This window comes from Haemaphysalis longicornis, unplaced genomic scaffold (assembly GCF_048455015.1).
Source record: "Haemaphysalis longicornis isolate Haplotype H1 unplaced genomic scaffold, Haemaphysalis longicornis Haplotype H1 scaffold_9, whole genome shotgun sequence".
NCBI lineage: Eukaryota > Metazoa > Arthropoda > Arachnida > Ixodida > Ixodidae > Haemaphysalis > Haemaphysalis longicornis.
In genome coordinates, this window is record NW_027526460.1 from 56,393,014 (window position 1) to 56,408,829 (window position 15,816).

General features: G+C 47.5%; 1 protein-coding gene across 2 annotated transcripts; it reads left to right on the forward strand.

Annotated features, from left to right (window-relative positions):
- Nucleotides 1–860: 860 nt before the first annotated feature.
- Nucleotides 861–15,291, forward strand: LOC144152969 (sulfotransferase ssu-1-like). 2 transcript variants are annotated; one of them, XM_077684573.1, is made up of 4 exons: nucleotides 861–1,076; nucleotides 5,334–5,430; nucleotides 10,082–10,755; nucleotides 12,766–15,291. In XM_077684573.1, the coding sequence occupies exons 3-4, from the start codon at nucleotides 10,082–10,084 to the stop codon at nucleotides 13,046–13,048; spliced, it is 957 nt and encodes a 318-aa protein (XP_077540699.1). In that variant the 5' UTR covers nucleotides 861–1,076; nucleotides 5,334–5,430; the 3' UTR covers nucleotides 13,049–15,291. The 2 variants fall into 2 exon arrangements, with proteins under 2 accessions (XP_077540699.1, XP_077540697.1); XM_077684571.1 differs by lacking the exon at nucleotides 5,334–5,430 and having other exon boundaries at nucleotides 864–1,076.
- Nucleotides 15,292–15,816: the final 525 nt, after the last annotated feature.

Sequence of the window (15,816 nt, forward strand, 5' to 3'; positions counted from 1 at the left end):
GTTAAGCTCTGCTAGCTTTCAGAAAGCAGGGGGCGTACAATGCACCGTCAATGAACGGGTAAATTACACCTCCAACGAGCCCTAATCGGGACTGACTGATCAGCACCTCCTCCTTCTCCTCTTCCCTTCTTCCCCTTCCCCAATTACCGTCATTTGGCCTTCCCCATTTCATTAAAGGTTATTCAACACAGTAGTTTTTTTTTCGAAATAAGTCAAATCCACCCGTACAGAATTGAAGAAATAAGGGAACATTTTGTTAACAGGCCTAAATTCAACGCTGTTAAAGCTAACTTCCCCTAGCTAGCATGTAGAACATACCATATAATTGCTTTGGCAGCATTGCGGTCGCAAACGTTTGCTTGTTTCTGCAATTTTCTATTAATAGATTTGACTCATTTCTAAAAAAAGCTCGATTATTCAATACATACACACCAAAGTAGAATGAAATGGTAAAGTAGGGGAGCGAGGTTCTTTATCTCCTCTTCCCGTCTGCCCCTTGGAGAATTACATGGAACGCTACCATTGCATCTCCTAAGCCCTAAGCTGTCGCATTTACGGCTCCTCTTCGAATTTCCCAGCAGCTCGCCACGTTTTGTTTCGTAATTTCTAGCACATCCTCTCCCTCCCTTTTACCCTCTGCACACCTCTGTCTTTCTTTTTGTCTCTCCCTGTTTCACTAAATTTCGACTCGGTAGATACGAGGAGCATTGAAGCCAGACCGACAAACGAATCGTCGCGCCATGCCGCAATACCTCCATCTGTCGACAGCGCTAAGAACTGCGAAACGCGTTCAATAAGCGATGGCGAGGATAAAACAAACACGTAAGGCAGAAACAAGATCACAACAAGCGACACATTCCTCGGGTGTCGCTAGGCGACGCCTCCCTCTCAAGCTCTCTTCTCCTCGCCATCGTCGCCTTGGAAGCCGCCCAAGTTGCAGCCCGACAGCTGGAGAGACAGCTCGTACCCGGCCCCGATACCGTCGGCGCTACTCCTCGCCTCGCCCACAGTATTTTGTTTACGTCGCCGGCGGCAGCGGAAGAAGAAAGGGACAAGCAGTATTCCCGGTTTCCGCAGTGAGTATGGCTGTTACCCCACTTTGTTTTGTTTGCTGATGGCCAGCCAAGTGGCCCAAGAGAGATTATATACGCCCTTCGCAGGGACACTGCCCGTTATCTTTCTTTTTTTTCTGCGCGGACGAAAGCCAATCTTTATGGGCCTCGTACGATTGCTGCGACAGAAAGTGCCGTTCTGCCTTGCAGGAGTGTCTCGGAAAGCTTAAATTTCCTCTCCGTTCCCAGCTCGTTTTCAACCGTTTACGGCACATTAGAATTCACCGGACGACCTTTGATTTGAAGAAACCCGTTTTCCGCTACATCTCCTTGGCGCATACAAAAGCACGAATAGATTAATTTTGCCCTTAATAGCGCAGGGGCGTTGCAAGACGGCCACAGGACATCTCCCGGCACAGCTCTTCCGTGAGTCCGTAAAGCACGAAGGAACACGTGCCCGGTTGTACGCAATGTTTTGCGGCGTTGGCAGCGTTCGGAGCAGCGATCGACCGGTGGAGCTATCGACCACTGGTAGACCACTTGTAGCCAAATATAGACTCGAAGACGTCCCGCTGAGTGGCGCCAGTAGTTCTGGAGGAGTAGCTTACAAGGACACTGCGCAGTCAGCACACCAGGGCATCGCCTGCTGATTTGCGATGCCTAGGTTAACGCCCCGCTGAAAGGGGCCAAACGCCTTACGCGCGCTGTTTATCCCTCGGCTGCAGGCAGGGAGGGAGACAGGGTCCTTTCAGGGGAAGCCCCTCTTATTTTCAAAACGAAGGCCCCCCCCCCCCCCACCCCGTCTTTGTACGGTTACACAAAAAACAAAACAAAACAAAAACTGGCTGGAGTGGTCCAGAGCCCAAGGCCCAATACGACTAAATCATTTAGCCAGATGGCAGACGCGTCTTCAAAGGCTTATCTTTGCATAGTTCCCGATTCCCCTTGTAGTTTGTTTTCTTCTCGTAACTTGTTAGTGACGCATTGCTATCACTAGAATGTCGGCGAGTAAATGATTTCCTTTCCGGAATTCTATTCACTACGTTGTGTCAGCTGTATCACGCGTGAAGGCGTACAGTGCAGTTCAAAGTGCGACGCAGAGAGCACGATTGACTTTGCGTGACCAAACAAATAAAAACATTAATTATTGCAACACGTACGGGGTTTGAAGTGGATACACCGCTGCATATTACTTAAAATAATTGGTGTTTTGTTTAAGATTCAGTTTGAGAATCCAGGGGAAACCTCTCTGCAGAAAACCATACATTTCGGATACCGAAAAAAAAGAGCTCTAGTTTCCAGAACCAAAATAATAATAACAATATTAATATTAATAATAATAATCGATTTTCCGAGCCACCCCCCCACCTTGAAAACACTTCCGAAGCATCTGGGGAGGGATAAAACTTTAATGAAGCAGTTAGGGCCGCCTCGCGGTAGCCTTGCTTGCTACTGGTAGGTTAGTCCGACAGCACCTTTTAGGCCTCCGCGTGGTGGTGTTTAGTGTGTTAGTTTTTTTTTTCAGCCCCCGTATCAGCAAACTGACCTTTGGAGCGATCGATCACTCTACACACAAAGCTTTGCTCTCACCTAGGAAGCTATATTCCGGGCACCGGCGGAGACACGCCCTTTTTTCTCGCGGTATAAAGAAGCGAAAACGTCTCGTATGCAAGGGCAATATTTATTAACCTGTACCGGATCGAGGAAAAACTAGCCAAAGAGAATTGTTCATTTTCCCCTTTAATGTTGTACCGGTACCAAAAATATTTTCCTAGAGTTTCACAACAATCGGTTTATTTTTTCGTCTAACATTATAGTGGTGCACGTTGTGTAGCACACTGGTCCCTTACAGTGAGTGACACACTTGCGCCTCCTGGACATTAAACCGTGTAGTGAAACTTCTTTTCACGCCGTGTTTTATTCTGAGTGTTCGCTCGCACTTCACGCATTTACATGCAACAAATTCGCCTCTGAATCTTGGGTAAAGGGTGCTACACTGTCATAAACTATATTTGCGCGATTGAGACTGATCAGGGAAACCCTCCAGTGCTGTGGGCCGAGATAGAAGTAGCAGAGAACAGTGCGTTTTACTAAAGCAAGACAGTAAGGCACACAGAAGGTAGCAATCGCTGTCCTAAGCCATAGACAAACTGAGTCGCCTTGCCTCGAGTAAATTCGTTACAAATGTGCTGAGCGAACTTTTTCACCGTCAATACATTGCCAAAACTCTTCTGTCAAAAATACAATGCTGTAAATCGCTCGCTACAAAAATTTATCAACGCCCGTAGTTCGTGCACTTCACGATTATGGCAGTGCAGGAGTTGTATATCTAGATAAACCCGTGCCGTGTCATAAAATTCCAGACATTGTCGACCTATCTGTAGAGGTTCTGACTCACAAGCGCTTCTAATGATCAAGTAGAAGAATACCGAACAATTTTTTAGAGATAGACGAGACTTGGAGACACACCGAGCTCATTTCTCTGCTTCCGATAAGACGAGGGTAAAAACCCACACTTCGTGATCGAAAACTCGGGTCAATACGCGACCTGTCGAACACCCTACACAGTCATGTATCACTATCTCCCTCTGTTCCTTTGAACATGTTAAAATATTATACGGTGCGTAAATCATAAACACAGCGGCCTGAAAGAAAAGGAGACGTTGTAACTAGCACAAGCACTACTCACTAGTCGCATCGCCTTTGCAACGCCTTTGCATGCCTTCAAACCAAAGGAACGCGACAAACGTCGACACAATCCTTCGCCGGGCCACCAAACCTACATTAGTGATAGGACTTCTTAGCTCCACATCTTCTCCACGCCTTATCCAACTGGTCATTCACAATATGGGATGCGCACTAGTTGAAGCCCACAGAGACCGTCAACTTACACTGCGACTGCCTTCCAGCGCTTGTCCTTGTCTTCTGCGTCCGTGTGTTTTTTGTGCGCTTATGGTGAACGTTATGGAATACCAACTAGCCCGAACGCAAGCCCTTCTTTCAGTGGTCGGCGCGTACTACACCCCTTAGGATACGCCTTACCTCGCCACAACAATCCCTCATCCCATTACCCCAGATATCCGACAACGTGTTACAGTAAGCCTATTTCTCTACATACGCACCCTAAATACCTGAAAATCCGACGAAGTGCCCGCATAAATACCTCCATCATAAATTTTACGTTCACACCCGGTCGGGCTTAACACACTGACGTGGCTTAACACACAGAGAGAGAGAGAGAGAGAGAGAGAAAGAGAGAGAGAGAACTAATGATATAGAGACGACAGCCGAACACCGAGCCTGGCGTCCTGCTCCATATGGAAATGAAAAGAGCGTAAATGGGTGAAATACGCGAGCATACACACCCCACAAAACCGAACACAAAACGTGCGAAAAAGTCTCCCAGCCTGTACCTTTGCAATCATTACTCTCGAGCATGTAGGAAAAAAAACGCTTAGGAGAGGCCCTGACGTCACACCCAGCGCAGCCGGAAACGCCATTTCTGTAAGTCGAATGGCGGACTCTTTTTGCCTCTCTCTCGGTGCACCTTCTCCGCCTCCTCCGTCCTGTATCGCCTCTCTTGTCGTCTGCATCTGCCAGCGCCGAGCCGGCGGAAATCAGCTGATAGGCAGGTAGAAGGCCGTTTTGCAGCGCGTGACCGTGAACCTAAACGCGCGGTTACACCGTTACACGGCCTTCAGTGTGGCCGCAGCAGTTTTGCGAAGCGGCTCGCTCTAACAATGCCGTAATGCTCGGTGCCAGGCTGCAAGTCGCGATCGGTACCCAAGGAATTGGGCGTCACTTTCCACCGGTTAGTGCATCATTCCGCTGACTAGTATTGCTGTACATTGGTGTGCATTCATCCTTTGTTTGCAATCGCCGCCGTTTATAGGTTCCCGAGCGATGGAGAACACCGCAAACAGTGGGCGAACGCCGTGCGGCTACCGGACTGGAAAGTGCCCAAGTTTGCGTTGCAGTTTCACTGGCAATCCCAGAGATGACTAGTCAATTAAACGGCCGTTCTATATATATACGTAAGCAGCACTTCATGCAGATTTCAAGCTAAAAAATTGTGGAATGTTTTTACCGTTGTTCGCCTGCCTTCGATAAAATTTTTTGCGAAGGAGGAGGAGGAGGAGGAGGCAAAACGTTTTATTGAGCAAAAAAAAAGGAGAGGGTGGGTGGCGTCAATAAACTTTTTTTTGCCAAGTTTCAACTTGTCTCAGTGTCAATATATTCAAGGTGATATCAGTTGAAAACGTTCATACACTAACCTCGCAGTCTGAAGCGTTGAAAAGCGGAATCCAGAGCGAGACCACAAAAAGATCCAGATTCCAGATCCAGCACTCTTCCAGTCAACAGACGGACACCTACTAAGGTAATAGGACGATGGAATTATATCAACTGGGAATCTACCTTGCAACAGCTGCAAAAGCACTGCTACGCATTGCCGGCCTAGCAAACTATATATTGCAGCGGCGATAACCAAAAAATTGAGTTGCGAATCGTTCGGTTGCAAGTCGCCTACGTACTGCACACCGTGTATCCTTTCCCGAAAATCTACCTGACGGGTGTCCGCGCGTACGACGGGATGGCGCGTTCACGATATCTGCACTTCAATAGGCGCGTCGTGATCGCGACCGGAGCAATAGCTTGACGCGGTACAAGGTGCACTTGCGAGTAGAAATTAAATGACATATTCACATCGACGCAGCTGGCGCAACTCGCAGCATCCTTTTCGAGTTCCGCAAGACCACAGCGCAGCAAAACGAAGCAGCAATCTTCGCAATCGGACGACAAGGCAGGCGCTGCCTTTCCTCCATGACTGGCGGACGGCGGGCGGGCCGTTGCTAGGACACCGTTGCTAACGCGACTTCGAATGGCCGCCGAAAACACGTGACTTCCTCCACACTTTTGCCAATGCGCGGGGATAGCTGGGGGCCTCTCCTAAGCTTTTTTTTCCTCCATTCTCTCAAGGCACTACCTTCGCATCGGTTACTCTCAATACAACAAACCCCACAGGAGAAAGAGAAACTGCGATTGAATTTGCAACAACCACCACCGGGGAGGAATACCTGTTCATTGTAACCAACTCCCGATTGGCCTGCCACCGTTACCTCACCGGCTGATAATCCGCATCTTTTCCGTAGATACCGGGGCCCACCCCCCAAACATACAGAACGCCTGCATACCAAGGCCTGGAAAGAAACGAAGCGGCCGACGCCGCAGCCAGCGCTTTGGCTCAGTACGCTGACCCCGAACTTAGCTACACAACACACACCCTCACCAACCTGTATCCAAGCACGCTACACATACATTTTACAATACTAATAACTATCCCTACAACGCTAACCCTCATTACACATTTAGTTGTACAAGGAGTATCAATTTTTGCACGTGGAACCCGTTTACAAAAAAATGACCCCTACACTTTTCCCACCATTATGCGAATTCTGCGAAGCACCGGCCGGAAGGACGCACATCATATGGGCCTACACTGAAAACCCGTAACTGCTCCACCTCAATCCCTTATATGAGCTGTGGAACAGGAAGGAGTCCAGACCCCAACCTGGGATCTATAGCAGGAGCTGGTAGCGCTAGAAAAGATAGGCCCGGGGCTAACCCGACTATGGTCTCCACAGAAGAAAGACAGCACCTTCTGCGTCACTCTAAGACGCACAGACAGACAGACAGACAGACAGACAGACAGACAGACAGACAGACAGACAGACAGACAGACAGACAGACAGACTTTATTTGGCCACAGCCGGGGCGACATTATTGTATCGCGAGCTACACTGGCCGAGGTTGAGCAGTTTCTCGTGGCTCCTGGAGAGCCGTGCTGCGCATGCGCGAGGAGCAGTGACGTCACACGGCGCACAGCTGGCGCGCCGGAACCGCCGCCGCCGCGACTGGATTGGATTGAATTGTATTGGATTGGAAATCTTTTCAGCAGCAGTAAGCATGATAATCAGCTAATCCTAGACAACCAGGAAAGCAAAGAATAACCAGCTGAACCTTAGCTCACGCTACGTATATCCTCTCATAGCCGAGCTAAGCCACTGTTGTTTTTTTTTTCTCTCCTCCTGGGGTCAACTTATTAGGCTGGGAGGCACACATTCACAATGCAGGATGCCGCAGATGAGTCATCTGCGCAACAGGAATGCTGAAAGGGCGTCACCCTGCGGAGCTTAGCTGACATTCGGAGCGCAGCTGCCGGAAGCTGGTAATTATGCGAACCCAGAAGCCCGAGAACACGCATGCGCGCTGTTGGAGTCGCGAAAGCTATGCTTCCCTAGTGTGCAGGGGTAGGATTTATAACAAGTAATTCTGCGGTTTTATGTGCGAAAGCTACACCTGGGCTGCGACGCGCGCCATACGTGGAGGCACCGGACGAATATCGACCATCTCTGGATCGATCGTTAACGTCAAGGTGGGTTTGGCCTCGCCCTAGGGCGATCCGGAAAAAAAGTGTCCCTGTCTGTACAACAGAGTTGTGATAGGAGCGGAACATTGTACGCTGGAGCCAATGCTCACCATCTCCTTCCAAAACTGCGCACCGAAAAGCAAGCCGCAGACATCTGCCTTGCCGACGCCGGTACCCAGCACCGTATGTTACTGTACCGGGACTGCGAATGACGCAGATATTGTTCCTCGCAAACGTGCCAACAGCACACGTGGTAAACCTTTGTAGGCTGATTTTGTGAATTCTGTTTGAATGCCGTCGTTAGCGTGATTTCGGAAATTCGTTCTGTACGCAGTGTCAGAAATATATCGGAGAGAAGTGCAAGCTTTCCTGGTTGAGTTCGCATTGACGAATCACTTTTCGCCTCCAAATGAGCCAAGGTAAAGCATGGCTTATTAAAGGTCTTCTCTATATATTAAAAAAATTTTCAAGCTTGGCTTTGTACGTGGCATAAAGGAGGGAAGTGTCAGCGTTACTTTCTTATTTCTCACTAACGAATTACTTTTCGCCTGCAAATTAAAGAAGGTAAATCTTGGTTTATCAGAGATATCAGATTTATGCAGTTTTATATAATTCATTATCAACAAACATCGTTATTTTACTGGAGGATGTCTTGTGATTGATTTTTAACGCTAGAGTAAGCCATTATACGCCACTAAGGATCTGTAATAACGTATATTTGCTGCTACTATGGAGTAATTAAGTTGGGCTCATTACAACCACTGATTAGTCCCCTTTTTGCCAACACCGTAAATGTCACGGGGCGAGAATAAAATCCCGGGCCATCTCGACTAACGTGAAACCTGGGGAGAGTTGAAGTATGCAGTGTAGAAGTGTATTATTGGCGCCTTGGCTTTCTTTGCCACGGAGATGAAACCGTAACGTTGATGAGGGGCGAAGCATGCAGCGTATAAGTGTATTCTTGGCGCCTTGGCGTTTTTTCCCACGGAGATGAAACCGTTGCGGGGTAGAGGTGTACAGCTTTGCTGTAAGTCTCGTGTCTTTGAAACGAGTGTCCCGGTGACTTAGTACTGCGACGCCATGAGGCGACAACATGAGACGCCGACAGCCCGAGCCCTTAAGGGGCTTCACACCTAATATGTAGGAGGCGAAACAGCCATTGCAAAGGGGGCGAGCGATTGACCAGCTAATTTCAGAATGAAAATCAAAGCCGACTACAACGCTTATTCCGCAGCTGTGATGGCGAAAGAGAGGGTAGCGGCATCTGGTGGCCGAAATGATAACGGCCCCAATTCGCTACGTGGCTGTGCAGCGAAAGTCCGATCGCGGCGTCCACGCAGTTTCTTCTCCGGCAACAGTTAATGCTACTTTAACTTGCGCCAAGAGCTCCTGAAGTTATCTGGATTCCCTAGGAAGCGACGTTTCACCTCCTGTCTTCTTTTAACTCATAGAGCCCGAACTCTTGAAGCGATGAAATTGGTAGCTTCCATACTTCCACTTTTATTTGAAAGCATGCACCATGTTTCGCAGAGGCGTTTTGCTTCTAGATTGTTTTTCAGAGAAGTAAAATTACAGGAACCCTGAGTAGTATGCGAAGCAGCCATGGGGTCGACTGAAGTTCCCATTAGTTTTCAGTTGGTCGTTTCCGTTCACGTTCAGCTTCGCGTGCCTTCGTCGTATCAGTAGCTTCTTGACGTCGTTTGAATGAGTGAAGCAAATAAGGCGCGTTCGTACCACATGCTCCCGTCTCGGTTTGTATTGCAGGGGGAAGAGCGCCACGTACCTCCCGTTGCGGCCAGAGAGTCGTGGGATCGAAACCGGGTGCCGCCTAACTATTTCTTTTTATAGTGGACTGCGCTAACGTCAGCCCAAACGCTGACGGGGCTGAAGAGACGCGCATGCGCAGTAGAGTGCGGATTGCGGACGACAAGGGAGGGAGCGACACAGCCCCGAGCATGAGATGCTCCGCATCTCAAAAGGGAAGTTCAATTGTACACAGAAATACGGCTTCCCTGAGACCTAGCCGTCTTCCTCCAAGATGTAACTAGCATATGTGACAGCCGAAAGTCTATAATCACTGCGAAACACTAAAAAAAGTAATGCCACTGGGCTGCCCCAGAGCCTTCTTCCATTCGCAATTTTCTTGCGTTTGTCAGTCTTGTTTATGACGGCAAACAGCTAGCGTACTAACCTCCATAAACCACGTGCGCGCTCATCTAGGGCAGGCTACCCCGTGGCAATTGCACTTGTATATCTAGATTGACCTCTTGGACCTTCATCTGGGGGCGTGTTTGCAATGCTGGTGGCCAGGATGATGGCGAATCGAACTCACGGTAGGCTTAGCTCTTTTAGTTGAAGAGTATCTATTGGAGAGGATGAACCGGCGCCAACCGCTGCTCAATGCGTCTAAACTTTGAGAGTACACATGCTTCTGGCGAGGGTCTATCCTTAGCCGCAGTTCCTCCCGGAACAGTCGCATGAAGTTCAGAACTAAGGTCTTGCTATCGCTATTAACCTTTTACGCGTATAACATCACATAATAGAGCTGCAACAAATTCGTAGTATATGTGGCTATTCATTTTACTGTGATATCTCACTACAGATGGACCCAACCAAAGAGGACCCTGATCAGAGGCCTTACTATGTGGACTTCGACGGCTACCGATTGTCTACCGCTTTCGACAAGGAGCTTCTTCAGTCGGCTCTGGACTACAAGCCGACACCCGACGACGTGTTCGTCGTAACTTTTCCTAAGTGCGGAACAACCTGGGTCCAGCACATTGCCTTCCTTATTTACAACGATGGCCAGAAGCCGAAGGACGGCTTGGATTTCCTCAAGAACAGCCCCTTTCTTGAGATGACGGGCGCAGAATGCTTGCTGACCATGAAGCGTCCAGGAATCATCAAGTCTCACTTTCCATTCTCCTTGATGCCTTGGTCGTCGCAAGCCAAGTACCTGTACGTGTGCCGCAACCCTAAGGACTGCGTGACGTCATTCTTCTACCACACACGGGGATTTCCTGGCTACCGCTTCACACGTGGGACGTTCGCGACATTTTTTGACCTGTTTTGCGAAGGACAGACGGACTTCAACGATTACTTCGACCATGTGCTCGGATGGTACGAACACCGATACGACCCCAACGTCCTTTTCCTTCATTACGAAGACATGAAGGCCGAGCCACGAGAGAATGTCCTCAAGATCGCCAAGTTCCTGGGACAGTCGTATTACGACAGGCTCATCGAGGACTCTTCCTACCTGGAAAATGTGCTGAGGTATTCATGTTTCTACCGTGGGGAGTTCATATCTTAGACATAATGTAAATTAAAGCAGCTGTCCCTTATACGAAAAAGATTTAATGTACATAATTTCTATGACGACTGAGTTAACGAGCCCTCCCGCTTTCCCTAACTTAATTTAATGCTATCCTTCCGAACAAAGCTACCGAGGAACGCGCCCGAGATGGCTTCGAAGGGCGGTAATAACGAAATGGTAGTAGGCGGGCGTTCATAATCGTTTTTTTTTTCTTGTCGACAGTGTTAACACCGAATCTGACTTCAAAAAGCTTTAGTTGTGCATAAATGTTTTATAAATGTTCTCAAATATATGTAGGTTTAGAACGAATAGAATGGTCTTGCTAGGCCAGAGGGTAATGATATCATGGAAACGATGAGATGTCGAAAAGAACGTTGCACAGCTATCTCAGCCGTTTTGACGCAACTGTCGATTTCTAAAATCAAAGCTGCGAAGGCTTTAACGGGGCCTTGTTTTATAACATCAGTTGTCGGTAGGAAATGCCAAGTCCTCGCGCCACCTGTAATAATTTATTCTCAGCATAACTAATTATCGCTGCTGTCGAAGCGTAAGTGATCAACAATATAAATGGGCCTCCATTGTCATCGTCTACTATGGCGGCGGGGATGGTCGCGTGGCCAGAGTGGAAGCTTCATGTTATAGGGGAGGGAGGGAAGGGTGTTTCTTGAGCACGTACAGAAGCGCCTGGCCAGTGGCAGGCCGCTATAGCTTCATCTCGTCATGACGCTCCCTCCTCATGCATGTCGCGATAGCACATGCCTCATCGACTCTCGCGCAATGTGACGCACGCATGAAACAATTGAAACGCTAATGGGCCCACGCATGATGAACCTGGTTTTTCAGGCATGAACAGGTGACCGCCTGCGTACCAAAAAAGGAGAAGTGCGGAAACGGCGGCGTGTCCGCGTGCCAGAGAACATGCGGTCACGCAGAGAGGCCTGTAGTCCCGAAATTTAACCCGAGCACCGGAAGTGCGGTAAATGCGGCGACCGCTGACACTCAAAATCTTATTACCAGAGGTGATCGCCCTTAGAATCGTTTGAAACTACCCTTTAATACCTACGGCTGATCACTGAATCTTTGCTGCCATAACTGCTTCCATAACGGCAACCAAAAGCGGGGTCCTAAGAGTGACATTTCTTAGCACTGTGAGAGTGACGACGAACGCAGTGTTTAACATTGCATTGTGGCACTATAACTCTACTTCGGTCTGGTCTGATCATCACTGGCGTAAATTCCTTTACGGGATTGTTTAATTACTGTATGGTTTTAGTCATAGCAGATGTTTATGGCAATAAGACTTGGAGACTTGAGCGGCCTGAAGGGCCTCCTATGTCCCATAGCACGTTGAGAATGCGCAAGTCCCTGTTGTCTTCTCAATATGACATGGACAAATACAAGCAGTGTGCAAACTTTTCCATCTTCAATTACAGAATTCATATTAGTGTGACGCTGTAACCTTGCATTAACTGGTAACTCTCATAGCCAATCGTCGTTCGTTTAAATATTTACTTAAGGCTGTTTTAGCGCTGGCGTGCATAATTCACTACAGACGTTGTCACACGTTTCTGCGGGACATGTCTGCCAACCATGTAAGCACAAAAAAAACAGGGCTTCCGCCAGTGCCATTCCAGACAGAAAAAGAAACAAATGATAAAGAAAAGAGTGCGAGCTGTCCAAGAAGAAGGCGCGCGAGCACTGCGAAGGCAGAAAAATTGAATTGCATCTGCTCAATCCATCAAGACAGTAGTAAGACAGGTAGGGGAACAGTGTGAGGGGTGGTACCAAAGAGCGGAGAACGGCGCCACAGCCTTTCTGGTGAATCACTGGTCCGCACTTGACCGCTTGACGTTGAGTGGAACTGATTTATTTTTGCTCTAAAGTCCTACGCACTACGACACATTTCCGCTCATTGGGCTTTTACGTGAGACCTCAAAGAATAATGGGTCGCTACGGTTCCCCCCACGCAGGTACAGCGACGTGTCCGCCATGAAGCAGTACACGAATGACTCCCTGGCGCAGTTCTTCTCGAAGCCTCTGCAGGGTGGCGAGGAGGTTCCCGATGGCCTTCAGCTGTTCCACAAGGTCACGCACGAGGCTCCCTCGGAGGCCAAGCTGGTGCGCAAGGGCGTCGTGGGCGACTGGAAGACGCACCTGACGCCCGAGATGAACGAGAGGCTCAACAGGAAGATACTTGAAAGGCTCGCCGGCACCGAGCTGCCAGAAGTGTGGAAGCGACATGGCGTTATGTAGACAAGCTTGCATTTTTTTTTGTATTTTGCTAAGGCTTCGAAGTTATTACAATGCGCTTGCAATGAAACATTGCTTATGTGTTTACATTTATACCGCTCTTGTGCCAATACGTTGCTCATTGATGCTAAGATGCCATTTTCAGATGCGATTCCTTCACTCGCGAGCACCTATCATATAAGGTCTGTTCTACAGGTATTGAAAGGGAAAACCAGCGGCAGCTCATCCAGATGTTTTCGGTGTTTTCTCTTCTAACCCAGAAGTGAAAACAGAAAAAAAATATTGCCATGTATTTTCGCAGGACCAAATGATTGGTGGAGTACATAGAAGTGCAGCCTCCGTGTACCTTCGCTTAGAAGGTACCTAAATACTATATATACATCTCAGTGAACTTTGCATACGTAGTGCTAAATGACTGTTACTCTGACTTCAGGTTTGTCATCTAAGGGCAGCCATTTTTATATATCAATTCCATTTTAATTGTTGCGTAGTACGCGCTGCATGTAAGCACCATCACGCAAAGTATTCTAAAGCGAACAGTTTTAAAGCTGATCGAAGAAAAAATCCAAAGCAAAAACACTGTGATGGCTGGGCTCGTAATAGAAGATACCTTTTGTGTGTGTGTCTTTAAGAAATAAGCCTGTATGGTCCTATCCCTCCCAAACAACACAGTTGAGACGAGCGCTACCTGCGCATAATTTGTAAGGAGGAGTGTTCCGAGTGATCATCCAGGCGCGCAAACATTGGCTTTTGTACGGAGCCCCGAAAACAAACCAACTCCCTTCCAGCTGCGCGGGTGTTGTAGTACTTTTTTCGTGCGGCTGACGCCCTTAATGCGTATCACATTCCACGGTCTACCCTGTTTTTGTTAGCAGGCCTTAGATTTCCATTCAACAATCACTTTCTGATTTATTGTGCGCGTACTAATCTACCAATTTTTGTAGGTATTTGCCTATTCCTCTGGACTAGGGACATGAAAAGTCTTCGACCAGCAGGGCACGGTTTCGAAGGTTCTATTTCCGCTCGGATAGGCGCTATTCCTCCTGGACTTGTGGTTACGCATGGTAAAGTCTGTGCGTACAATATTCAGGCTCAGGTTTAAGCAAACCGTCTTGGTTCTTAATATTTTCAAGGTGCTGTATAGCAGGCCTCACATTTTTCTGTGTACCTTAGTGTGCGAACCACCCAACTATTTTTTTTCCTTGAAGATCATTACTCCTACGCTCAGACATTTAAATCACAGTTGCAGCAACGACCAAGAATTTGCTTAAATAAACCCTTCAATCATCTGAGTCCCAAAGAAATTTCGTGCGGCTTGCTTGAATAACGAAAATAATGCATATTATGGTGCTGACCAGATCCGGAACGCCGACATATTGCCTTCATAGTACAGGTGCATAGTGTTTATTTTTTTCCATCTAGAAAAAGAAAACAGATCGGCAGCCAAGGCTTTTTAAACTCCTCAGGAAAGTTCCTACTATTTGTAGGATCAATCTGGCGGACCTTTCTTAAGCTTGCGGTCCACTAGATTCTATAGCCGTCAAAGGATTAGCCGCCGGTATAAGTGATGTCGATTAATTTAGCTGGATTGTTTAGACTCTGGTACCTACACTGGAATGGTGTTGCTGCTTGCTCAAATATATTAAAGGACATCGAAGGACCACTTTTAGGACAGACTTGAGATAAAACGCTCAGGCAAACCACTTTGCTATTTATTTATGCAGCACGTGTGACTACTTTTTGACAAAGAATCTAGTACCTAGCGTTTCCAATTTCATATATGGATTAGCAAGAAAACCGATAAGGTCGATGTGTGTCAGGAATGGCTTGCTCTCTGCTCCCTTAGTCTTGCCTGACACCATATCATGGATTGAGACGTCGATGCTTCAAGGTGCACGCAGTATATCTGTTGTTGTTTTTTCTGCTGAATGTTGTCGTATCGTGCGTACTGTGTATACGGCTGTGCAAAAAAGTTTTTTTTTTTTTTTTGCGAAACGAATGTGTTAACTTTCCACAATAATATCCGGTGCCAAAAAAGAAATGCATTCTTCGGCATGATACGTAATATAAAATTCTGCTCTCAGGGCTGAAAAACGTTTTCATGCCTCCTTGCTGTTGCGAAGTAACACTTCGTAACTATACTTTTTGACAGAACTTCTAACATCTATGTGCTCAATGCATTATTTGATGGAAATTGTTTACTGATGCTGCTTTAATAAAATATATTAAAAATGCTGTCATTGGTATCTACTATGTTTATGTCTGTAGGGGACGTAATTGTTTCCAGGAGCAAGACAATTCACGCAGCTCAGAAGCACAGGTTGCATTCCTTGCACGAATCTCTTCTCAAAAAAGTCTGGCAAAACAGTTCGTCAAACTTAAGAAATTTCTACAACATGCGCCTTTCCGTATAGCCGTGGCCACGGAACATTCCGTCACCTTTATTTTGCTAAAAATAGCTGGCAAGCTAGCCGGTGATAGCTGCGCCCTTTATTCTACACCACTACCACTTCAATCATTGGTTTCTAAGAAGCCTAATAATTTTGACAGGCAAATAAAATTGGTCGTAATGACACTTGCCTTATCGGCAAACTGGAATGCGAGTTTTCCCCAGATGTGTACATTAAATTCAGAGGTACAGAGCATTGGCTAGAAAGTCGACTTTGGCGGACAGTTCATTCTGCAGATGGGCCACGACGCGAGGAAATCCCGAGTAGTGAGCCACACACAGCTTCAGTGTAAAAAGGTACCCTAATGTAGAACTACGGCTG

What these genes read in the sequence shown, in the direction of transcription:
- LOC144152969 (XM_077684573.1), top strand. Translation starts at nt 10,082, where the DNA reads ATGGACCCAACCAAAGAGGACCCTGATCAGAGGCCTTACTATGTGGAC. An exon ending in TACCTGGAAAATGTGCTGAG is followed by an intron (nt 10,756 to 12,765) that starts GTATTCATGTTT and finishes CCCCCCACGCAG; the next exon opens with GTACAGCGACGTGTCCGCCA.